The sequence below is a fragment of the Asterias amurensis genome, chromosome 2, assembly GCF_032118995.1.
Source record: "Asterias amurensis chromosome 2, ASM3211899v1".
Lineage (NCBI taxonomy): Eukaryota > Metazoa > Echinodermata > Asteroidea > Forcipulatida > Asteriidae > Asterias > Asterias amurensis.
In genome coordinates, this window is record NC_092649.1 from 7,672,675 (window position 1) to 7,700,506 (window position 27,832).

General features: G+C 38.2%; 1 protein-coding gene across 1 annotated transcript in view; it reads left to right on the plus strand.

Annotated features, from left to right (window-relative positions):
* The first annotated feature begins 359 nt into the window (after positions 1-359).
* Positions 360-27,832, plus strand: part of LOC139952845 (uncharacterized) — a 44,089-nt gene continuing 16,616 nt past the window's right edge. The window contains exons 1-4 of the mRNA XM_071952105.1: positions 360-1,026; positions 11,625-14,917; positions 15,387-15,597; positions 16,522-16,598. Of these exons, the coding sequence (XP_071808206.1) occupies positions 957-1,026; positions 11,625-14,917; positions 15,387-15,597; positions 16,522-16,598 (3,651 nt within the window). The 5' untranslated portion in view covers positions 360-956. The remainder of the gene's footprint in view (positions 1,027-11,624; positions 14,918-15,386; positions 15,598-16,521; positions 16,599-27,832) is intronic.

Consider the following 27,832-nt stretch of genomic DNA (forward strand, 5'->3'; position numbering starts at 1 on the left):
CCTTTTTTTTTTTTTTTTTGGGGGGGGGGGGTTATCAAGACAACATGGTAGACTAATAACTTCTAAATCGGCGGTTATATGACCCAAAATACATTATTTCTCATGTAACAACAATTCAATTACACGAGTTCAGGTACCGGGATGTATCCAACTTGCTAGTGACACAATCGATTATAAAATTGGCACCTCCTTGCTCCATGGGTTCACGTACCCATGATGATTGCACCATGGTTGCACCCTGCTTTTCCTGCTGGGTACGATTTCGTCATTGACAAGTGGAAACTGCGCTAGTGAAACTTGAGACGGGCTTCGTCTTTTTGGCGGTCGCGATGGAATTTTCGCATGGCCCATTCGCAGCAGTGGTTTCCCACGTAAACATGTTATTGGTGTCAAATCGACCCGTGTGATATTGCTTCAGAGACGAGAAAAAATACGCCCCGCCTGCATCATATCATTTCACCACAAGCTCTGAATCGTTATGCGTAACTGGTGGTGTGCGGTGCAGAAAGTTTTTTCCCATCCGGTGTGTAGTTCCCGCCTCAACTAACTCACACGGTCGAGTCGTACTCTGCGCGCGCTTTATCATCATCACCTCTACTGTGTGTAGCTAGCTGTGTGTGGATCAGAGACGTGTCCCAGTGCTGGAAACAATACAGTTTCACAACAATCTGAATATTCCTGAAATCTAGGAGGGAATTATGATGTTGTGAAAGGGAATCTTGTGGTAAGATCTGAGCAGCCAGTGAGTTTAGGTTGGTGAGGACAGAATCTCATAAAGGACGGACAAGCTTAGGATAATAGTGAAGCTACCGTTTGAAAGTTTCAAGGCCTCCAAGTCCAAGGAAGAGCCAATCACAACGTGATTTCGTACCCGTCCGCCAAGTGAATGATCGGAGAGAGTACGTCGCGACGACAGTCGAGAACTTTTCTTAGAACCAGCCAGGCCCACTCCCAAAATGTCAGTTGTGTCACGTAATCAACACCGATTAACAGGTTTCTCCAGTCATCGAGGAAGAGAACTATTGGGTAAGGAATTTTATTATGTTTCACCCATTCTCATTTTTCCTTTTTGAGTTATCAGTTCGTTTCTCATAACGTGTGGAAGTGTCGTCAAACTGGTCCAAAATCGCAAAGTTGTCCGCGTCCTTGCATCAATAGCATGGTGTTCTTTTTGCATCGACCTTTCTCGTATTCCGTGTTTAGGCAAATCAAGAACTTCTAATAATCTCAGAGAGTCAGACACTTCCATAACATTTTTTTTTTGACAGCTTTAATCATCATCATGGAAAAGACATGGTAGTTTATGTTATGTTTATTTTTGGCTGTGTCCCCGTGAGTTATATTTATAACACGGTTTTATATTTATCGAGTGTAGATTGCTCTCTGGAGAGTGCTGGTTGGCACCGTCCGTCCGGACGTGCTTGAGTTGTATTGGGTCTTTCACGATTCACTTCAGTGATTATTCAGTGCAGGGAGGCTCAGTTCATTCAGTGTTTTCATTCATGTGATTGTGTGAAGGCGGAAATTGTAGACAACTTTGGACCAATAAATGGCTTCCTATTCTAAACAAACAAGCATGCGATGTAGGATACAAAACACATTTCAGCAGATCTCTGGGTTGTTTTAAAAGGAAACTGACTGTATTTTGTATAGCAATGCAATTGTGGTAGTTCTTAACTATAGTATTACTATTAGTCTAAATCATTAAATAAAATGTGAGTGTCAAAAATGAGAATCATAAAACATGTGTAAAAAAATAAAACCCCAAACCCCAAATGTGTTTTCTAGGGATTTCCAACTCTCTAGTAGTAGTAAAGTAGTAGAGTACAGTACAACTCCACTTTACTTTTGACTTGAGGTTAATTTAAAACTACTCCTTTATATTTAAAGTTTCATCACATTTAAGTCTGTATTTCGCTGAAAGAAATGAATTTTTTTTTCTTTGAAGTTTAATAAAGTTGGACAGATGATGCTCTGTTTCAAAATGAAAAATAGGCAAAAACTTCCACATGCAACATACGATGTACAGGATTTGAACTCTTGAATCGATAAAAAAGTATAAAAATTATTGTTTTTCAGCTCATATCAGCCAACAAACGGACCGAGCACTGTAATGTAAAGCATACACAGTATGACAGGGATTGCCAAGTTCAGCAAACTCGTACACAAAAATCAAAGGGTGTGTCAAAATTTGGAGACTGGTTACTTCTAGAAACTAAGGGGGAGCCTTAGGAGCCTTAGGGTAGTTTATAGAAGTAGAGACTGGTGGGAAAATAAAATACAAATAGTGAGGTCTGCTGCAGTAGTTTTCTTATGAAGCCCATTAAATTTAGGGGAGAGGTGAACAGTGCATAGATTGCCCAGCATTGGATTTGAATAGGGGTCAAGGTTGGTGGTACCTGTGATGATAGGATTTAGGTGTGCCTTGAGGTCTGTGAAGAGCCATATGTACATGTTGCATGTAACATGCATGTAGTTGTGTTGTGTTTGAATTTGAAAAGAGTGGTTATCTACTTTGCTGTACCCAAATATGGTTAAAAGGGGATTGGCATAAGTGGAGGCGGGGCTTACACCCTCCCTCAATTTATGATGTCTGTGCCTCTCAGATGCCCCTTCTCCCGTTTTATTCTGAAATTTATCAGGTTGGAAAATGTTGGTTTTAATTTCCTATGAAAAAAAGTTATGTGTGTGTAATTGACAGAACACAGTTTGCTATTTTGTAGAGCGAAATGTTGGACTCCACAAAATGGCAGACCTTTTATGTTTGCTGGTAAAAAGCTGGTTTTGTTTCAAGACGCAACTAGATTTTCTTTCACCACTCACTTGTTAGGACACATTGTACTACATGTAGGTATTTGTGTGCTTCAACTTAAAAGAAATTTCCAAATTGCAATATTTTGAGCGCTTTGATATTTGAAGGCAATGTGGGGTGTCTGTAACTGATGTACATTATTTAAAAAAAACTAAAACAACCCTTGAACAAAAAATCACAACGCACACATACAATGCACACCAACAAACTAACTCAATTCTTCTTCAGGTCATTGACCTCGGTTCATTCATGACCAGATCCCTTGAGCAGGAGCTGGTTTCCTGTCATAGACCCAACCAGCTATAACCACATTTTGTTTCAGTCAGGATTTGGTCTACCCCTAACTAACTCAGCTGGGTGCCCCCATCAAAGTTAAAAGTAATTAAAGGTTAAAGGCTGATAGGATTAATTAACAATCAAACAGTTAAAAAAAAAAAAGGGGTATAGGCCTACTTTGTCTTTGAAACACCTGATTTATAAAAATAAAAAAAAACCTCTCCAAGCAGTTGAACTGAGCTGAATAATCCTAATGATTATAATATAATAGGACTGTCAATAAAAAAGCTGGCAGACTAGTAAAAAGAAAAAGAGACAAGCAGTAATGGTTCGTTTGGCTTGTCAGGCCAAGGAAAACTACGGTCATAATGTACTCAAACTGTGACATTATCTAATAAGCAGTCATCCAGGAGTAACCTAAGTAACCAAGTTAATGATCTCAAAACAATGAGGAATTTTAATGAGTATTATTTGCATACTACACAGGGAAGAGTGCTTGTGTTTGTTCTAAGACCTCAACAACTCGGTTGAGAGTTGTTTATGTCTCGCTGTGTTGTTTGTTCTTACCAAGATGAGAGAGCATGATTGGCAGACAAGGATCAGGTCAACCCGGTCTAGGTGCACCCCACTAAGTTAAGGCCCTTTTTAACACTACACTTTAATCAGCAGAGAGTTACTGGGGGGAATAATGAACACAGAAATTCTCCAGATTGAGTGGAGCGTTGACACTAAACATTTAAGGGCTAAAATTTCTCTGAATTAACAAACCTTAAACTGGCTTTTAATACGGGTAAAATTGAACCCTGCCTAGGACTAGGGTTGACCCAGCAATCTTGGTGTTAGTATTGAACTGGGTTAGATTTTCTCTGGGTTAGATTATGTAGTGTGAACATGGAATCTCTGGGTCAGATTTAGTCCACAAAGGGGTCGTTCACACGCCGTACTAAAGTTGGTCTAAGTCCACTTAGACCGGTTCGGGTTCAACTTTTGTGCGTGTGAACGCAAATAAAGTTAGACCGGATCGGGTTTAAACCCCAAAACTTAAACCGTCCAGCGAGGCGATCTAAGTCTAAACCGGTTTGGGTTTATCTTTTAACACTGCGTGTGGACAGAATGACATCCGGTTTTAACTCACAACGGACGACCCATGTGTGGTTCAATGCACACGCCCGGGACCCGGAGTGCTTGTATACGGTTTCTGTTGCCTCTGATGCTGAAAAGCACCGAGTATTTATATTACTTTCTTGCCGCTTACCGAGTTGGCGAAACCCTCTCGATCGGTGTATGCAGTTTAATTAACCATGGAGGAAGAAACACAGGCCCACGCCCATGATTTATTACATTCTGAAACAAAATTATATTTTCCAAGCTTTTTTTGTTGAGTGTCCTACAATAAATGAAACTGTTTTTCATGCGTATACTACGAGCTCAGCGAAGAAGCATATTATTGTTCATGCTTCTCACATGTACAGCGCTGCCATCCCATAGTGATCACTCTCCGATATCCCATACTTATCCATCACCGATCCCGTGGATGTGCCTTTCTATTACCGACACCGTTACTAGCGTGCTGTACTTTCAATCTAGGAGAATGAACTGCAGTGGGCGCGAGGCTGTGTGTAGGGGAAATTCCCTATGTCAGCAATATCACCACGTTGTTGGGAAGTTGGGAGAATACTGCAAAGTACATGTGTTTACGTAACTTGCACGTGTGTAGTTGTGTTTATGAACGAATCGGAATAAAAATCGCCGCACCAGCTTTTGAGAGATCACAACTACAATCGATTGAAGGACAAACTAAAAGTATTTATTAAATCGGAAACAGTGGTATAAAACAAAACACAAAAATGAAACGTGTTCTGTTTCATGGAATATGGACAATATTTTGGTTTGTATCAATATTTTGTTTGTTTAAAAAAATAATTTTGAGTCGTGTTCATGTTTGTTTTAAGTGCCCATATCCTCCTAACGGTAAAACTGTTACCGCGTTCGATTGAGCCATTTGTATCCAATAATTATGCCCTGTCTGATCATCCAGGGCATGGGGCACTCAGTATCTCGGCATACTCGGTGCGTGAATCTGATGAATAAAACCGGATGTTAGAGCAACGGGGTCGCGTCTACTTTGACCTCTTAAAACCGAAGATAAACCGGATCGGGTTTAACTCTTTGCTGTCTGAACGCAATGGGTTTTTATTTTTACGACCACCCCCCGCTGCTCGCAAAAGTTAGACCGGTTCGGGTCTAAGTTAGTACGCTGTCTGAACATACCCAGTGAATACTTTTTTGCGGGTCTCAAACACAGATCAAAGGCAGAACGTATGAAAAGGGTTAAATGTCCCCGTATCAGCCAGTGCTTAAATTAAAGCTGTACATACTTGGTAAAAATAGTTTAAACAGTCTCTCAGCCTCTTGAAATCAAATCAAAATTATCTGCTGACATCTAAACTCCTCTTCTTTTTTATTTTTTTTTGAGGTAGTATGTAAAGCTGTTGAATGTGTGAGAAAAGTCCCCCAATAAGAAAAGACATGTGAATGAGTTAAAAGGCTATTTAGTTAGACTCCATCTTGGAGAAAAGGTCCCAAACTATGTTATCAAAACGTGGAAAATCTTTCGGGGCATGGTTTAGTATGCCTCAAATGCCCCAAGTTGAAAGTCAACAACCTCCTCAGGGAACAGTTTGACCATTTCATCAACACTCCTTAAAAGCTTTGACCCTCAGATTTGAAGGTTTTGAATCGTTGATTTACAGGAACACATGGGTTTACCATTTTATTTATGGTTCTCTTGCACAGTGTAGTGCTCCCAAAATGAACCTTGACTGACCTTCAACCCTTTTAGCTTGAAAATAAGTTTCCTGCTCTAGGTGCTACAGACCTTAAAGGCAGTGGACACTGTTGGTAATTACTCAAAAAAATTATTAGCATTAAACCTCACTTGGTAAAGAGTAATGGGGAGAGGTTGGCAGTATAAAACATTGTGAGAAATGGCTCCCTCTGAAGTGGAGTAGTTTTCGAGAAAGAAGTAATTTTCCACGAATTTGATTTCGAGACCTCAAGAACTTGAGGTCTTGAAATCAACCATCTTAACGCACACAACTTCGTGTGACTAGGGTGTTTTCTTCTTTGATGACCGATTGAGCTCAAATTTTCACAGGTTAGTTATTTTATGCATATTGTTGAGATACACCAACTGTGAAGGCTAGTCTTTGACAATTACCAATAGTGTCCACTGCCTTTAAAGTGTCATAACTCTGCGGTTGTCTTTTGAAAAGGGAGGGGCACTTTGGTAATTATTCCAAAATGTAATGACCATACAACTTACCTTGTAAACAGCACTGCGGAGCTGTTGATATTGAGCAAAATTTTTGAGAAACGATTCTCTTCAAAGGAATATGGTTTTAGAGAGCTAGAAGGATTCAAAATAATTTCAGAATGAGAAACGTTTAGCTGCTTGTGTATTCCAATTACGGATTATTCTACCAGCGTGGACATACATGTAACCACTTGCAGTGTTGTAGCCACGGTGGGCGGTGCTGGGCGGGCCTGCCCAGGACTCACAATTTATGCCCAGCACTCTGACAAAAATACATTATGCTGCCCAGCACAGATTTCAAATATTGTCCACTATGCATTGATCTGAGACACAGCTAATGATGAGGAGTATCAAATGTCACAGAGAAAGAACACATTCAAAAGGCTATTCAACTTATTGCGTGGCCCTATAACGCGAACAGTTTGAGAACATGGCCCCACTTCAGCAATATTGGCCTATAATTAAACATGAATAATTTTGTTGATCCCCTTGCCCTTGGTAGACTTCCAAAAAGAATTGGACATATTGCCCACCACTACAATTGGTCTAGCTACAACCCTGACCACTTGGTTATTTGGTGATATATTTCAAAAGCATTACTGCCTTTCATACTGAACTTTTCACAGGTTAGTTTCATTGTAAATTCGATTAAAACAAACGATGTGTCCAAAAAGCAAAGGTAAACTTTTCCTTTTTTATTCCCCCTCCCTTCATTCAAATTATTCATCATCAGTCCCCCTTTTTGTAACATGATTATTTAGGATTGGGATCTCGTTAGGTATGTGAGCGCGATTCTGGCTTGATACAGTAGTTAAGCCTGTCTCGTACTCCCATGTGAATTCCAATATGAAGCGAATTTGGCAGTGCAAATTCTCCAAAAGCTAAAATCTCTCTAGCTAAAAGGTGCTCAGCTCCTAGGAAACATTTGGAGATTTTAATTTAGTTCTTATGTTTTCACAGAAAAATCCTGAAATAAATAAGGGAATCAATGTGTGGTGAAGAGGTTAATCCCAACGAGGCCTTGTTTCTTGATTATTTTACCGAGATGAAGCGGTTTTAAACCACTAGTTGAAAACAGATTCATCACAATTTGATTTCCATTCATAAATACCGTTTCGGTCAAAAACCATCAACACTTATGGTCAAAAAGTAAAATAAGTGCAAACAAATTAATTTTTCAATGATTTCTTTCAACACAACACCCCTTCAGCTATGAAATGGTAATGCCCAGTCAAGGCCCTCGGGTATCAATTCCTTATAAGGGAATGCTGTGCGCTTTGCGCGTATCGCGTGATGTGGCACAACTGTCTCGGCCATTGCTCTCGACCAATAGGAATGAAGAAACTGTCTTAGAAGCACTGGTGCAAACTCGCGTGTCACGCCCATGTTTCAACACTTTTTACTGGTCATACACACCCACATGACGTGCTCTCCACCAATAGGAATAGCGAAACTGTCTGAGGTATTTATGAATATGACTTTATTTATCCAGAACATAATTGTTTGCATTGGTACAAAATGTTATGACAGTGCATCCTGATTAACATAATAATGTTTATTATTTTACATTGTTTAAACTGTTTGATTGGCTTGGGACATGGCCAGTTGTCAACTGAACCAGTTTATTGAGTGGGTAATTAGTCACGATAAAGCCAATTGACAACTGGTTGGCTTTTAACAAGCCATTTAGTTTCGGATCATTGCTCTGGGATAAACAATTATATATCAATAAGTATTCAGTGGTAGAGATGACAGCCCAACAGACTTGTTGGGCTGAGTACAACCATGGGGGAAGATTTTCTTCCTCCATGGTACAACCGATGTAGGAAGCATTTTTACAGGATCGATATATTTAAAGGGTGTTCTAACGCCCAGGGTTGGTCCCATGATTTTGTGGGGCATTCTGGTCCCAAATGTGTGGATGTTTGACGTTACACTGTTGAAAGGTTTTAGAATGTTTTTGTCCGACATGCTAGCTTGTACATTGGCTGAACCCTGATACCCCTATGCTCTGGCATAATGTTCTGACACTTCTACAATGTATGTTCCAACATAGGTTCCAATCACCCTTATGTTCAGACAATGGGTGGGCATAACATTTTGTCAGCCCTAGACCGGTGGTACATGTACATGTAAGTTGGTTGTGACCATTCTGTAAGGTTTAGGGCTAGGTTAAGGGAAAGGATTATGACTACCCTTGCAAGAAAGTTCTACGGAATTCTAAAAAAGAAAATCTGTAGAATTTCTACAAAAAGTTTTATAGAAAAATATATAGAAAATCTATATAAAATATACATAGTTTCTATACAGTTTCTATATAAATTATGTACAAGTTCTATACAGAATCTATACAGTTTCTGTAGAATTTCTATATAATTTCTATACGATTCTTTTGAAAATTGGGCCACTTTTCTAAAGAATTTCTATAAGAACCTTGAGTTCTGTAGAATTCTATAAAAAAATATAGAACATCTATATCAAATTTCTATTGGTTTCTATACACATTCTATACAATTTCTATACAGAATCTATACAGTTTCTGTAGAATTTCTATACAACTTTTATGCAATTCTTTAGAAAATTGGGTCACATTTTTAAAGAATTTCTGTAGGAACAATGTAAAGTATAGAGTTCTATAGGACAAAGTAAATATTTCTGTAGGACAATGTATAGCCTTGCTCAAGGCAGTCGAATTATTCACTCCGAAAAAAGACCGCCGCTGTATAAAAACCCACCCGTATTCACTGTGCGTAAATCGCACGACACGATGCCACCAAACACTATCTGCATGCGGAGGCCGTCAGGCCGACAGCCTTGTAGGGTCTGTGTTGAAGCCATTGACCTCATTACTATAATAAGCGAAGAGTTCCCACGGTCAGCTCATTACCATAATGCCCGCGAAAGACGAGACATGTTTACATCACACACCACCACCACGGACGCATAGGGTCAAAAGGTCGTTATAAGGGAAGTGCGTGATTGGACGTCAAAATGAATAATTCATTTGGTTAGTGGTGCGAGTGCGGATGACTTATGTGCACAGTAGTCGTACGATGTGACAGTGTGTATACGGGTGGATCATGCGATGTGATCGCACGCACCACGCACAGGGTATACAGGTGGGTTTACAGCGGCGTCTTTTCAGAGCGAATAATGCGACTGCCTTGAGCAAGGCTAGACAATGTAGAGAGTTCTAAAGAACAACGTATAGATTTTTGCGTAGCACAATTGTACAGATTTCTATGACAATGAATAGAGTTCTAAAAAACTTGAGGTTTCTATAAGACAATGTATAGATTTATAAAGGACAGAGTTCTAAAGAACAATGTATACATTTATCTAGGACACTGACAGAGTTCTGTTGTGACAGCGTATAGATATCTATTTAAAAAAAATTATAACAAAACTTACCTGTTTGATGGAGAAAAAAAGAAGTTGTAGTTCTGTAGCATAAGTTCTACAAAGAAATGTGAAGGGTTTCATAAAACGCAATGATAAGCTTGGGCGATATCACAATTGTAGTGTTCACGCGATCACACTGTAATACATGTAATGTTATACATTTATGCAAATGAGTTGGCCTCGTGTAAGAGTACACGGAGAGCAAGGTGGAAAACCGAGGAACAGAATAAAGACACATGTTGATGCACATAAGATTGAATTCGTCTATAGTATTGGTTTAATCCGTTTGTCTAGTAAGACTCTACAACGATATCGAATATCGCGATATTAATTTGGACACGATTTCGATATCGGATGGATTTGGTTTTAATCGAAATATCGATATATCGCGATATATCGCGATATATCGCGATATATCGCAATAATCGCGATAATTGTGATATATCGATATATCGATTAAATATCGCGATGTATTTGCTAGCTGATACCCCATAGGTTTGGAGTAAAACCAGAAGAATAGGTCATTAGAACACCTCTCTTATACTAGGACTGTCTCTTCTACAACTTTCACTTGGAGTTTTAAGACTGATGATGTCAAATTTCATTAATCGCGATTATATCGAATATCGCGATATATTGTCGGCGATATATTGTGAATAAAATAAATCGATATCGCCCAAGCTTACGCAATGAGTTCTATTAGAACAGGGTATCTAAAGACCATCACCAATCAAGAACAGATTATATAACACAAGTTTTTATCTTTTAGGATTAGGATTAAATTTAGGAACACTGCTTATTGCACAGTAAACTGAGTGGTCTACTGTAAATTTCCCAGCACTTTACCAATCCTTGTTTTGCAATTTCACAGACCTAAACCATTTCGGGTTGGCTTTCAGAAAGAAAACAAAAACATATTCCTGCCCATCCGTGATATAATTTGTAAAACTTTTTTGATATTCTGGAGTGATGATTTTCCGTTGGAAATATCACAATGAAACCTTGCCTCAATGAAACCCTGATTGACAAAGGTTTTTCAAACTTCACTGGGATTTAATTTTGTCGCGTGAGAAAATTTGAGTAGGTTTAACCGTAGAGCTAGGATTTAAAGTTCCACAGAAATCTTTATAACATTTTGACATTTTGATATAGTACATCTGTCATCACTATTTTTTCTTTTCACTTAAAGCCATTGGACCCTTTCGGTACAGAAAAAAAAAAAAAGTTCACAGATTTACAAATAATTTACAGGGTTTACAGAAGGTAATGGTGAAAGACTTCTCTTGAAATATTAGTCCATGAAATGCTTTACTTTTTGAGAAAACGGTAAAACAATATAAATTCTCGTTAACGAGAATTACGGATTTGTTATAAACACATGTCATGACACGGCGAAACGCGCGAAAACAGGAGTGGGTTTTCCCGTTATTTTCTCCCGACTCCGATGCCCGATTGAGCCTAAATTTCCACAGGATTGTTATTTTATATATAAGTTGTGATACACGAAGTGTGGGACTTGGACAATACTGTTTACCGAAAGTGTACAATGGCTTTAAAGGTGTTCTCTACTCATTGCATCATTTCAAAGAGCCCCTATTTGTCATCACCAAACTGGACCCAAACTCATGGTTCTGCTTACCGTGGAATTCTGCACTACAGGCCTATAAAATTGTATGTTTAACAGGCACCGTAATGACAGAGTTTCGCAATAAGCAGAGCCATGAAACTTAGCCTCGATCATCTGATATTCCATCTAGATCTTGAGAGAAACATTTTGCAAATTATCAAACAGAAAATCTTTTTTATTTTTTATTTCAGCCACCACATTGTGCCTCTTGATGATTCTAAACCTGGCTGAATATTCAAATGGGACAACCATTGGAACACTGACAACTTCAATGGTAACAACTGCAGCTGTAACTGATGATGCCACTACTGCAGCAATCACTACAGCAGCACCTTCAATGGGAACAACTGCAGCTGTAACCGATGATGCCACTACTGCAGCAATCACAACAACAGCAGCACCTGTAACTGATGATGTCACTACTGCAGCAATCACAACAACAGCACCTTCTACCATGGAAACAACTGCAGCTGTAACTGATGATGCCACTACAGCAGCAATCATAACAACAGCACCTTCTACCATGGAAACCACTGCAGCTGTAACTGATGATGCCACTATATCAGCAATTACAACAGCAGCACTGTCTACAACGGGAACAACTGCAGCTGTAACCGATGATGCCACTACTGCAGCAATCACTACAGCAGCACCTTCTACAATGGGAACAACTGCACCTGTAACTGATGATGCCACTACTGCAGCAATCACTACAGCAGCACCTTCTACAATGGGAACAACTGCACCTGTAACTGATGATGCCACTACTGCAGCAATCACAACAGCAGCACCTTCTACAACGGGAACAACTGCAGCTGTAACCGATGATGCCACTACTGCAGCAATTACAACAGCAGCACCTTCTACAATGGGAACAACTGCAGCTGTAACTGATGATGCCACTACTGCAGCAATTACAACAGCAGCACCTTCTACAATGGGAACAACTGCAGCTGTAACTGATGATGCCACTACTGCAGCAATTACAACAACAGCACCTTCTACAATGGGAACAACTGCAGCTGTAACTGATGATGCCACTACTGCAGCAATTACAACAGCAGCACCTTCTACAATGGGAACAACTGCAGCTGTAACTGATGATGCCACTACTGCAGCAATCACAACAGCAGCACCTTCTACAATGGAAACAACTGCAGCTGTAACTGATGATGCCTCTACTGCAGCAATCACAACAGCAGCACCTTCTACAACGGGAACAACTGAAGCTGTAACTGATGATGTCTCTACTGCTGCAATTACAACAGCAGCACCTTCTTCCATGGGAACAACTGCACCTGTAACTGATGATGCCACTACTGCAGCAATTACAACAGCAGCACCTTCTACAATGGGAACAACTGCAGCTGTAACTGATGATGCCACTACTGCAGCAATTACAACAACAGCACCTTCTACAATGGGAACAACTGCAGCTGTAACTGATGATGCCACTACTGCAGCAATCACAACAGCAGCACCTTCTACAATGGGAACAACTGCACCTGTAACTGATGATGCCACTACTGCAGCAATCACAACAGCAGCACCTTCTACAATGGGAACAACTGCAGCTGTAACTGATGATGCCTCTACTGCAGCAATCACAACAGCAGCACTTTCTACAATGGAAACAACTGCAGCTGTAACTGATGATGCCTCTACTGCTGCAATTACAACAGCAGCACCTTCTACAATGGGAACAACTGCACCTGTAACCGATGATGCCACTACTGCAGCAATTACAACAGCAGCACCTTCTACAATAGGAACAACTGCAGCTGTAACTGATGATGCTACTACTGCAGCAATCACAACAGCAGCACTTTCTACAATGGAAACAACTGCAGCTGTAACTGATGATGCCTCTACTGCAGCAATCACAACAGCAGCACTTTCTACAATGGAAACAACTGCAGCTGTAACTGATGATGCCTCTACTGCTGCAATTACAACAGCAGCACCTTCTACAATGGGAACAACTGCACCTGTAACTGATGATGCCACTACTGCAGCAATCACAACAGCAGCACCTTCTACAATGGGAACAACTGCAGCTGTAACCGATGATGCTACTACTGCAGCAATCACAACAACAGCACCTTCTATAATGGGAACAACTGCAGCTGTAACTGATGATGCCTCTACTGCAGCAATCACAAAAGCAGCACCTTCTACAATGGGAACAACTGCAGCTGTAACTGATGATGCTACTACTGCAGCAATCACAATAGCAGCACCTTCTATAATGGGAACAACTGCAGCTGTAACTGATGATGCCTCTACTGCAGCAATCACAACAGCAGCACCTTCTACAATGGGAACAACTGCAGCTGTAACTGATGATGCCACTACTGCAGCAATCACAACAGCAGCACCTTCTACAATGGGAACAACTGCACCTGTAACTGATGATGCCACTACTGCAGCAATCACAAAAGCAGCACCTTCTACAATGGGAACAACTGCAGCTGTAACTGATGATGCCTCTACTGCTGCAATTACAACAGCAGCACCTTCTACAATGGGAACAACTGCAGCTGTAACTGATGATGCCTCTACTGCAGCAATCACAACAGCAGCACCTTCTACAATGGGAACAACTGCACCTGTAACTGATGATGCCACTACTGCAGCAATCACAACAGCAGCACTTTCTACAATGGGAACAACTGCAGCTGTAACCGATGATGCCACTACTGCAGCAATCACAAAAGCAGCACCTTCTACAATGGGAACAACTGCAGCTGTAACTGATGATGCCACTACTGCAGCAATTACAACAGCAGCACCTTCTACAATGGGAACAACTGCAGCTGTAACCGATGATGCCTCTACTGCAGCAATCACAACAACAGCACCTTCTACAATGGAAACAACTGCAGCTGTAACCGATGATGCCTCTACTGCAGCAATCACAACAGCAGCACCTTCTTCAATGGGAACAACTGCAGCTGTAACTGATAATGCCACTTCTGCAGCAAACACAACAACAGCAGCTTCAATGGAAACAACTGCAGCTGGAACTGATGATGCAACTACTGCAGCAATCACAACAGCAGCACCGTCTTCAACAGAAACAAATGCAGCTGTAACTGATAATGCCACTTCTGCATTAATCACAACAGCAGCACCTGTAACTGATGATGTCACTACTGCAGCAATCACAACAACAGCACCTGTAACTGATGACGTCACTACTGTAGCAATCACAACAGCAGCACCTGTAGCTGATGATTTCACTACTGCAGCAATCACAATTGCTGCAACGTCAATGGAAACAACTGTAGCAGCTGTAACTGATGAAGCAGCAACTACTGCTGATGAATGGACAACACCAATTAGAACGACGCTAGCACCTCTAGAAACAACAGTTCTGGAGATCATGACAGCACCGCCATCCCAGCCATCTGCAAAACATGTTTCATCTTTGTCAGAGGATGAAAGAAATGGAGCAGTTACAATGAAGTTTAAATCAATATCAGTAAGTAGTTTATTTAAAACTTGTGTAATGGGAGAGTTAAGTCTGGGAGAGAAATTATCTAATCGTGGTTAAAATTACTTGGTTATTGTCAAAGACCACAGTATTCTCACTTGGTGTATCCCAAATAAGTATAAAATACAAAATATGTGGAAATATTGACTCAATTCATGGTTTTTAAAGTTGCAAGAGAATAACGTTAGAAAAATCATCCTTGTTGAACAAATTGTGCCTTCAGAGGAAGTCTTTTAGTATTTGAGTAAAAATTGCCAACAAACTTTGTTAATGAACACAGAGGGAGCCGATTCTCACAATGTTTTGTACTATTAGTAGCTATCTGTTGCTTGTTACCAAGAAGTTATTATCATTTTGAGTAACCACCAATAGTGTCCAGTGCCTTTAACAAAAACATGTGAGAAAGTATTGGTTCTATTCTTAATTGTATATGAAATTGTGGTTTGTTTTTTTTCAGGTGAAGAAGTGGAAAGACAGAATCGACATCCCGTTCCGTACAAAGCTTGCAGTGGTTCTAAACAATAAAAGCAATAGGCGGAAGAAGCGAAATGATGAGGGGGGTTTTACTGCTGAAGACGTTGTCTATGTTGCTCCTTCACCCATAGAGAAGGACGGAGAACTTCTTGTTGCTGTCTTCGTTAGAAGCAGCGAACCTCATACTGATAGAGGTGGGTGTTGTAGTCGTCATAAATGGCAAAGCAAATTAAGGTTACCAGCCAAATACAACATGTATCATCAGGGGTCGAAAATTAATGTATTTTTATGGTAGTCAGTAGGTCTAGTAACTCAGATTTTATTGGTCGTCTGAAAAACACATTCATCTTGAACCATTGCACAAATTGGTCACTGAAAGTATTTAATTTTACAATATGCCTCCAGCATAGTTCATTAGTAATTGTGATGTTGATTTTTGCATTATTTTTCCACTAGCTCGCCGGGCTATCAAACTGGAAAATTAAGTAGCCGGGCTGGAAATATGGAGTGCGTTTTGGCGACCCCAACCAAAAACTGTTTCTGACGTCACAACCAAAATAATATTGCTGGCCTTTACATTATATAGAATTGCCTTTAAAGGGGAGGTACACGTTTGGTAATAACTCAAAACAAATATCACCTTAAAAAAAGACTTGGTAACGAGCAATGGAGAGCTGTTGATAGTATAAAACATTGTGAGAAAAGGCTCCCCCTGAAGTAGCATACATTTTGAGAAAGAGGTAATTTCTCACTAAAATAAAAAAAGACTTCTAGCCAGAAGTCTTTTATTCCTATCTGAATGTACACAAATTCGTCCAACAAGGGTATTCTTCTCTCATGATTTTATTGCAACTTCAAAGACCAATTTAGCTCAAATTTTCAAAGGCTTGTTGTTTTATGCTTATTGTTAGGATACACCAAGTCAGAAGACTGGTCTTTGACAATTACCGATTTTGCACCATTCCTTTAACAAGTACAGTTTCTTGTTTTTTTATTTATTGCATATTTCTTCATCTTTGTTTTTATCATGTGAATATAATAAATGATAAAAGTCGAAAAAGAGGAAGAAAGAAATGGAGGTTTAAATTCTGACAGGATTGTGATTGTGTTTTTTATAGATGGGATCATCATTAGCACGGAGAGAGTTAGCTCAGCGATAGAGTCTGAAGAAATGAAGGAAGTAATAGAAGATAAGGTAGGTCGATTATTTTACTTGAGCGTCTGTTTTACTAAATTATTTTGAAACATGCAAACCCTGCTAGTTGACTGGCTTGTTTGACCACTCCAAACACTTAACAAACATCTTGCATGTTTCCTGAGGCCACTCTCACAAATTATGTAAGCGATAATTTTAGACGAAATAAGTTAAAGACAATGGACACTATTGGTAATTGTCAAAGACCAGTCTTCTCACTTGGTGTATCTCAACATATGCGTAAAATAACAAACCTGTGAAAATTTGAGCTCAATCGGTCATCAAAGAAGAAAACACCCTAGTCACACGAAGTTGTGTGCGTTTAGATGGTTGATTTCGAGACCTCAAGTCTAAACTTGAGGTCTCGAAATCAAATTCGTGGAAAAATTACTTCTATCTCGAAAACTACTCCACTTCAGAGGGAGCCGTTTCTCACAATGTTTTATACTGCCAACCTCTCCCCATTACTCTTTACCAAGTGAGGTTTAATGCTAATAATTATTTTGAGTAATTACCAATAGTGTCCACTGTGAAAATTTGAGCTCGATTGGTCGTCGGAGTTGGGAGATAACTATGGACGAAAAAAAACACCCTTTTCCCACGAAGATGTGTGCTTTCAGATGCTGGATTTCGCAAGACTTCAAATTCTAAACTTGAGGTCTCGAAATCAAATTCGTGGAAAATTACTTCTTTCTCGAAAACTACATCACTTCAGAGGGAGCCATTTCTCTCAATGTTTTATACTATCAACCTCTCCCCATTACTCGTTACCAAGTGAGGTTTTATGATGATGATTATTTTGAGTAATTACCAATAGTGTCCACTGCCTTAAAAAAAAACACCTTTATTATCAGAAAATACTGGGGTAAGGAGCCTATCCTTGCTTTTGCTGGTGGTATTTACTCCAAGCCCTCTACCTCAAGGACCCTGCTTCGAGTCCCACCAGGGGGTGTTATGTGGATTGGGTTTCCAGAGTCCCTCCTGATAGCGTGGTTTTTGTCTGGAATCATTTCTGTGGTTTTCCTCCCACATCTAAAACTGAAACTTCCTTTCTCTCCATGGGGTTCTATGTTAGTATAGCGATTAAGTTCACTTTTTTTATGTAGAATTCTTGGCTTCACAACCAGAGTAACAAATAAATAAAAACAAAATAATAATAATGGCACCTACTTTTTTGTACACGTAGCATACTGTCAATGTTTTAACTAGAGGACCAATCTGACACAACATCATGAAACTTTCAAACATTCTCTCAAAATGACTGGACCTTTCATCAAATAGTTACAAAATTCCACTATGAGCTGGGAAATCATTATATTTCCGATTTGGTGTTTTCAGAAGAAGAAGAATTCTGACTAGCCTTAACAATCCATTACAATAAACAGCACATAGTGCCAAACAAGCATGACTTTACTGTCGAGTCCTAAATGTTTGTTTTGAGCGCATCACTGTTCCCGCAGGTCTTTTTTGTCTCAATTTCATGAATTGACAAGTAAGAATAGGTAATAATAGCTTTTAAAAGATAAGTTGCGAAAATTTTTCAATTATATCAAAAGTTATGTTATTTGTTTAAATGGGCGGTTTTATTTTGGTTTAACATTTAAAAGTCTGCAGTCTCCAAAACAGCAGCTTGAAAAAAATTGTCTTCATTTAAAAACTACAATTAAAATTGCATCAGCATGTACATACAGTACAGGTGTAGCAAACCAATTTTTGTATTACCACTGTTTTATTAGAAAGATCTGAACTGTTAAAACCTTTATGAGCTTGGGAGTGGTGGATGAACATGAACAAAACTCCAGCTTTTTGCCAATGTGGTCAGGCGACTCATGTAGCTTGTTTGTGTGCTGAACCATTGGTTTTATTAATATATGTGACTTTTAGCCTTTTACAATTGGCCCCATGGAGTTTTCGCTATTTATCAATCACTTGTGTATCCCAAGAATTTCATTATGAATTCATTCCATATGTACTGGTACCTGTCATAGATATAGAATAGAATAACTAGATCAGCCGCGCGTACATACGCGGGTTCTGGCATGGGGGCCGCCATGGCCTATCTCCCGTGAACATTTTCTGTGCGATGCTGTCAGCACGTGACTTTTTGCCGTCAGCACGTGACATTTAGCGCGTCAAAGGCCTATCTCCCGTGTTCATTTTCGCGCGTCGCCTTTCGAACGTGAAACTTTTACTGCGTCCATGGCGAACAAAAACTTTTTCTACACAGGCAATGGCGCGTATGTACGCGCGGCCGATCTAGTTATTTTAATTCTATATCTATGGTACCTGTGTGAATACACAGACAAAGTAACTGTATGCAACTCCCTCATGATCTATACACAGACCCAAAAAGTAGTTTGTTTTAAAATGTAGTGTGACAGGTGAAACCTGTCATGGTTTTGTTTTCTCTGCTTAATTGGTTAACTTCCTTTGATTTTAACAAAGAGGTGATCTCCATGGTTTTACTATATTATATATACTTACTTCGTTCAGTCATTGTATATTGCATCTGTGGGAAAGTTCTTCTGTTCTTCAGCCAATCTTAATCTTAATCTTTGCACCCCATGGTCATTGTTTATTGGGACCTGAAGTAGCACTAGTCTCATTTGCATACTCCTTGTATTGATAGTTGTTTTATGTTTATTCATTAGCTTAGTCATAGCCTAGACATGCAGTACACTGGTTCCTGTGGGTCTTTTTTCATAATCTTAATTCAGTTGTTCATAAGACACCATTCTGTAAGGAGCAGTTTTTATAGAGATAGTTTTGTACAGCGCTGGCTGCGCGCGGTTTCCACTGTTGGAAAATAAAACACATTATCTTCATCATAATGTTGTTTCCAGACTTGATAAAGAACTCTCTGTGTCACATTTTCTCAGTGTCACAGTAGGGTCATAGATTGGCTTTTGGCAAGGTAATGCTCGTTATAGGCAACATTATAAAGACATATATTATCAAAGTCATATAAATGAATGTTTCAGATGAATCAGTGTCTACTTGTTGAAAACAGCAAGAAATCTCTGACATTATTTGCACAAGAAAGTCAAATCTGTCCATGTTTAAATTGGAATTGATGAAAAAAGGTTGCCAAAAGAAAAAAACAAAAAACCTCCCCTGGATGATTAGGAACAAAACTTTAAAGACAGTGGACACTATTGGTAATTGTCAAAGACCAGTCTTCTCACTTGGTGTATCTCAATATATGCATAAAATAACAAACCTGTGAAAGCTTGAACTCGATTGATTGTCGGAGTTGCGAGATAACTATGAAAGAAAAAAACAACCTTGTCACATGAAGTTGTGTGCTGTCTTATGCTTGATTTCGAGACCTCAAATTCCAAACTTGAGGTCTCGAAATCAAATTCGTGGAAAATTACTTCTTTCTCGAAAACTACGTTACTTCAGAGAATCCCGTTTCTCACAGTGTTTTTTACCAACCCATTCCCATTACTTGTTACCAAGTAAGGTTTTATGCTTAAAAATATTTTGAGTAATTGCCAATAGTGTCCACTGCCTTTAAGGAGACTAGGGCTCAAAATTAACACCGGGGCAAGTGATATTAGTGACAGTCCAGTTAACTCTTGACCAGACAAGGTCGATGGTCTTGTGTTCTTAGAAAGTTTGAGCTAATGTCTGATTAAATATTTTTCATTCTGTTCAGTACATAGAGGTATAGTTACCTATTAGACAAAAAATTAATGATATGGCTTGTTCAAATAAAAACAGCTTATTTGTTAAACTTTATAGAAGGTCTTTTAAAATAATTTAAATTAGGGTATTTTAAAAGCATTTTCAGTCCAGTAAACTTTTTGAGCTACAAACCCTGCAATCGTGTGGATTCTCTCCTGAAGACTTGGCAAGTCTCACCATAGAGATAGGGGTTCCTTGCCCTATGTTCTCATTCATTCCATCATTGCAGACCCAAAGTGCATTATTTTGTTTCCGTCCTTGTTACTGAGCAGTGTTCACAGCAACAGGTCCCCTGAGTGCCAACACCACCAGCCTTTATGCAAGCTATTGACGTCATATTGACGTCACACCCCTGCCTTGACCAGACTCGAAACTCATAAATTCCACTTTCTCTGCGAGTGTTTGAATCAGCGAGCTGTGCTAGCAATTAGTCAAGTCTCTCTTTTTTTCCTAGGAAGGAGACAACTGTTCAAAAACCAGAGTCAGCCCAACCTTTTGTCAGATAAATTAATCGAAACTGAAGACTCTCCATCTGGAGAAAGGATGATATACATATGTGATGGGCTCTACAAAAACTTGTCGCACACTCCACTTTCCAGTACAGGGCTTTTGAGTGATCGAAGGGTGAAAATAAAACATTTTTTTTTCATTTTTTTTTCTTTCTGTGGTTTTCTGCTTCTAATATGGTCAATTTTGTCACATTTTCTTAAATAGAAACTTTGTTTTTGATCGGAAAAGGTGAATAAAACATTTCTTTTTGGTCATCCCTTAGACATCAATAGTTGATGTTTTTATTAAAGGGGCTGTTTCCCCAGTATTTTTTAATTTTTTTAAAAAGATTATGACATAATCTGAACATGTATATGGAAAATGCGCTATATAAATACATTATTATTATTATTATTAATCTTTTTTTTTAAAAGGTCATAACTTTTGAACCAAACATCACACAAGATTTGTCAAATTTAAGCTTGTTGTATGTCGGCCCTAAAAGAAACCAAAAAGTCAATTGTCTCTCTTGTGACTTATTTATAGAGCCTATCACATAATATACTCATGTACATCACGCTTCTCAATACAAAAGTGGTTCGATTGGTTATGGATAAAAGCTGTAGTACGTCAGTGAGTAATGTTCAATTCTGCCTTAAAAATAGGAAAAAATAAATAAAAAATAAAACCAACCTGTGGAATGTTTTATGTCTGCCCACAAATAAGATTGGAAAAAAAAGGTTCACATGACTGCGTTTTTTTTTAATAGGAATTATTTTAATTGGGAACTGAATTCATGTTTTCAGTAAATTGGTTTGACCGACCCAGCCACAAATCTATAAAAAAAAAATAAAAAATTCAAAGTCATCTTGTGTAACAAATTTTTTCCCATTTTGTATAATAATATAATAGTATATAATAGTATCTTAGTCTTATAATAGCGCCATATCTACCAAACAAGGTACTCAAGGCGCTGAGTATATATAAACTTTCAGAAAGATATGTTATTGCAGTGATGAATTCTGAGACCCAATTGTGTAGCACCTTCTAAGGGTTTACAAGGTGCTACGGCGCATACAGCAGCCACAGCCAGGAACACCGGGGCAAACCCCTTCTCTTTTCGATAAAAGTGCACTGGGTTATTTTACATTCGTTACACAACACATGGGACAAAACAATGGCTTTACGTCCCATCCGAAGGACAAAGCAATGGTTAAGTGTCTTGCTTAAGGACACAAGTGGCACGGCTGGGGATTCGAACCCACATTCTGCTGATCAGAAACACCAGAGTTTGAATTCGGTGCTCTGAACCGCTCGGCCACAACACTGTGTATACTGACACATGATTTCATTACAATTCATTAAATGTACCATTGAAATTGAAACTAGTGTGACTTTGTACAATTGATTTTAGTCATATTAAAATAATAATTGAAGAACCTGTAACTTTCTATCTTCACTTGAGGACAAAATACCAACTGATCCTACACTTTGTTAAGAACAAAAAGAGTCTTACATATTTTGAAAGAACAAAAAGAGTCTTATTCAAAATATGTGCATTGACATTTTGCCCAGGGGCTTCAACCTTCTTTGTTAGATTATTTACACAATAGGTTACTGATAAATTTCACATTCCAAAAATACCTGTGACTATTTAGTATTATATCACATACCTGTAGAAGAAATATTTTACCCACGGCCGGTTCAGTGTGGGATGATAAAACCCAAGTTTGTTTTGTTCCTTAAAGATGTTGAATTTTTTTTTTTAAATGTGACGTTAAACGGGACTGAACATCAGCATGCATTGTCTAGGGTATGTGTTCACAACCAACCAATTTAGGTTAAAGGCAGTGGACACTATTGGTAGTTCCTCAAAATAATTGTTAGCATAAAAACCTTCTTGGTAACATGCAATGGAGAGTTGTTGATAGCATAAAACATTGTGAAGCATAGTTTTCGAGTAAGAAGTAATTGCTCACCAAAATATTAGATTTTTAGTTTGAGCATCTAAAAGCACACAACTTGTGCAACTAAGGGTGTTTTTTTTCTTCCGTTATTTCTCCTGCAACTACGGTGACCTTTTGAGATAAAATTTTCACAGGTTTGTTATTTTGTGCATATACGTTGGGATACACTAAGTGAGATCGCTGGTCTTTGACAATTACCACTGTGTACAGTGTCTTTAAAGGCAGTGGACACTATTGGTAATTGCTCAAAATAATTATTATCATAAAACCTTTCTTGGTGACTAGTAATGGGGAGAAGTTGATGGTATCAAACATTGTGAGAAATGGCTCCCTCTGAAGTGCCATAGTTTTTGAGAAAGAAGAAATTTTCCACGAATTTCTTCGAGACCTCAGATTAAGAATTTGAGGTCTCAAAATCAAGCATCTGAAAGCACACAACTTCGTGTAACCAGGGTTATTTTTCTTTCATTGTTATCTTGCAACTTCGATGACCAATTAGGCTCAAATTTTCACAGGTTTGTTATTTTATGCATATGCTGAGATACACCAAGTGAGAAGACTTGTCTTTGACAGTTACCAATAGTGTCCATTGTCTTTAAAGGGAAAGGAGATTCATCTTCTAGTTTTCAATAATCACTCTACAGAGCAGATATTTTATTCATTGTTTATTAAAATATTTAATTTGGTTGCCACAAGCAAAATTACGTTGAATTTACAAAATGTATAGTTAAAACATGAAAAATACAGACAGAGTGAAGGAGCAATGTGTTTATTTATATGTTATTTTGTTCCTTTGAAATATTTTGTTAATATTCCCTAGAAACCATTTTGTGATGGTTACACCCTAATTTTCTGACATCCATATGTTTCGAAAACCCTAGCCCTAACTCTACCCTAACCCTACCATAACTCCCTAGCAAGTAGCGTGTAAATCATCCAGGGGGTTGGGGCGGGGGTTGTGTTCTGAACATAGGGGTGCCAGAATATAGAGCAGTCACCTTTTTGTTCAAAAGGATACTCTTGATTCATTCTCACAAAATAGTGTAATCTCGAACAGCTTGGGAAATGTATATTTAATAACAACCATATCATTAATGGGAAATGTATAATTAATAACAACCATATCATTAATGCATTTTAAAATACACTAAGTTATTTCACTGATTTTTTTCCCGAAGTGTTCACCAGAGAGAAGTTGTAATTAACAATTCTCAGAGTTTGATTTCATGTGGTCCATCCCTAAACTTGATATGTTTATCGCGACCATTATGGGAAGTATAACACACAATAATGTGATGAGTATATTATGTGTCCTGTAACAATAATAATATTTATCCGGTAACTGAAATATAACCTCTCAAATTTGGGATGTCACGCCTTTGTAGACAAACAGGATCTTAGGATTTCATGGTTTGTTCGACGTGAACGCCCACCACAAGTATATCATGTTCATGAGGCAATCTTATCTTGGAACATGTAGACTGTGAGTCACTTGTTGACTTCGGCGGCACATGCTTTCCAAGAATTATGTTGTAAGAAAAAAGGGTGAAACTACCTGATTGTGTCATGCACTGTCCTTTTTTTAAGTTGTAAAAACCCTTCAAAAAAAAAGAGAGAGAAAACAAGAGACATAAGCACTAAATAAAATGAATATAATGATAAATAAATCAATAAGAAATAAGTATATGAACATAATATACACAAACTAAATGAATAAATAAAAAAAAATTTTTGTTTTCAAAGTTAAAATGAGTGCTAATACTTACTGCTTAGGACGAGGTGTCCCTTGGCCTACTTTCTAAAGAATAAGTATCGCAAATATATAAATTCATGAAAAACGTTCTTGATGAAAAATGTTCTTGATGAAAAATGTTCTAGATTTCTTGATTTGTCATTTTCTCAATCTTTATAAACACTTTTCAGTTCTGGGGACATTGTACTCGGTGGGTTCTTGCAGCCGATTGGTGTTATGGTTGCTGCCCGGGAGATTAGAACTCGCTCCTTCGGTTGGGCATGATAATCTTCATACTTTTGTCTAATAATATCCGATTTTTTTTTTTTGAAAATTGTAACTACAATTAGCCTGAAATGTCTATTAAAGCCTAGATGTAATTCAGCCCTTGAACTCAATAAAATATTCATATTTTTTCTCTGAGTCCCAAATATTATGCCAGTTCTGTGGTCAGATATCTACTTTAAAAACAGATAGAATTAAAAGAAGAAAATACATCTTGAAGAAAAATTGGAATTGGGTTCAAAGTTGGTAATTTTGACAACCTGAGACTATTCAGGCTTATATGAATCATGATTTGTGAGAGTATGAGGATAAAGTATGTTTGTTTTTTGGTCAGCTACTTGTTCCAATGTTGTGTTAGCTATCTAAAGGATCCCCCACATGCAGAGTAGACATGTCTAGAGTGCCCTAGGGTAGAGGGAAGATACAGCAGATGCTGGTAGACCTCATGTGGTGTGCGGATGATATGTAACACTCTAAACTCATGGGAAGTGAAGTAATCGGGACTTTCCAGAACACAGACACAAATGTATTGAAGTTGGCATAAATGGTTGAACATTCCTACATTGTTTAAAGCCATTATACACTTTCAGTACAGAAACAAAAACAAGTTCACAGATTTACAAATAATTTACAGGGTTTACAGAAATGATGGTGAAAGACTTCTCTTGAAATATTATTCCATGAAATGCTTTACTTTTTGAGAAAACATTAAAACAATATCAATTCTCGTATAGCGAGAATTATGGATTTATTTTAAACACTTGTCAAGACACGGCGAAACGTGCGGAAACAAGAGTGGGTTTTCCAGTTATTTTCTCCCGACTCCGATGACCGATTGAGCCTAAATTTTCACAGGTTTGTTATTTTATATAAGTTGTGATACACAAAGTGTGGGCCTTGGACAATACTGTTTACCGAAAGTGTCCAATGGCTTTAACTTGTGGTTCAACCCATGGAATTTAGCCTTACTGATTTCTACCTGCTTGGCTCATTCGCAACCATGATTCAAACTCATCTGTAATCATTTTCTGGAGGCAATTTTGTTGATTTCACAGAATTATTCACTGCCAAGTTTTTGTTTATAAAGAAGTAATAACTTAAAATAACCACCAATGTAAAAAAAAAAAAAAAAAAAAAAAAAACTGTTACCTTTTTTTGTAAATTGTTTTCACTCCACCTTACTTTTGACTCTTGAACAATGACGTGACTGTTTAACAACTCCTACACATACTGGTCAATGTTTCCCTCAATTGAAGCAGCTATTTTAGACCACTGCTCTCCTAGCTCAGATGTTTCAATGTCATTTCAAGTCTTACAGTTATGGGGTTTTTTTTGTCCTGGAAGATTGATGCTTTTTAATATAAACAAAGTTTAAGAACAATTCCCCTCATTTTGTTTGGAATGCAATTCTAGAGAGATGTTGGGGGGAGGAGGCTTACCAGCTTTTTTATTTCGTGCGTTAGTACTGTAGTGGTGCTGAGCAGAATGACAACTGTGTCATCAGTTGACAAATGGAACAGCACAAATGATTTGAAAGATTGACACTGTGGTTTAATATTTTATAAATGACCCCCTCCTACTCCCCTCTCGTACCCCCCCCCTCCACTTCTTAATTGCAAACTTCATTTGTTTTCAGTTAGTTTCTTTGAACTGCCCACCCACAGTTTACAAAATGAAATCAACAGTTTAAAATTATTTATTTTCCCCACAGACTCCAATCTGTCTCTCCAATTATGCAACCATATTCCAAACAAGGAATTCTCACTTAGCACTTGACAAAAATTGTGTCAGAACATTTACCTTCTAATATTGAACAAAACATACACTATTAAGTATTGAGTATACAGTGCTATAACACACGTTGGTGTATGGGTAAAAACCAGAATTAATATTCTTCATCCCCGATGCAAATTTGATATCTCTTAAAACATACTAATTTTAATTTTAATAGATGTAATTGCAATTGGTAAGACACTGCTCGGGAAAGTACTAACACATCGGTGTATGGGTAAAAATCAAAATTAATATTCTTAAAACATACATTGTTGAATGGATTGAAGTCATCTGCCTGGCTGCCATAGTAGAAAAACAATAATTTATTTAAGATACTAATTTTAATTGAACACATTGATGTACTTTGATGTGTGAAGAATATTGAGGAACGTTCAGAGCGGATCTCCTCAAATCAGATCATTTTAACCCCAGCCATCATGTTACATTCACTGTAAGAAGTGGACATTTTAGTTGATCGCTCCTCAGATATGAGTCACTTTTAACAGACACTCATAAATTGTACTCATGGAATCAGTTCACAGAGTGGAGTAATGAAAGTTTCCATTATTAATACCTGTGGGAAATCAGATGACGCAGGAGTGTTGAAATTGGAACCTATTGCTACCATTAAAGGGAATGGCTCTTATAAAGGATTCTTCACATGCGAGTTATCCTGTTGTTGGGTGGGGCCTAATTGGACAATTCTACGCTAATTGGCGCAACTGTCTGACTTGGGAACATGGCCGTACTATAACAAAATGAAGTGTATTTTCATGTATTTTTGTTTGTGTAAATTCAAAGGCACATAAGGATTGTGGTTAAAACGAAGTTATGATTGAGTATAATTATTTTTAAGAAAAATGTAGTGACATAAAACTTTTAATGTAGAAGTTAGACATTGGCCAATGAACCAATTCTACAGACCCCTGGGGAAAGTGTACAGCCAAAATTAAGAAAGCCATCCTCTCTTGCTATTTTGTAAAAACAACAATTATTTACAAACTTGGACAGAATTTTGACATGCATCTGTCCAATGAATGTATGTGACTTATTTTTCATTGTTATTTCCCATGGGCCTTGAACACCCAGCAGGGTGGATACATGCCTACTTCCAGTCTTACATAATTATTATTATCATTAGGCCTACACACAGAAGTAATCTCAGTTTACTGCTTAAAGTCGTTAAAGGGAAGGTACATGATTGGTAATTACTCAAAACAAAACTGACTTGGTAAGGAGCTTTGGAAAGCTGTTGGTAGTATAAAACACTGTGAGAAACGGCTCCCTCTGAAGTAGCA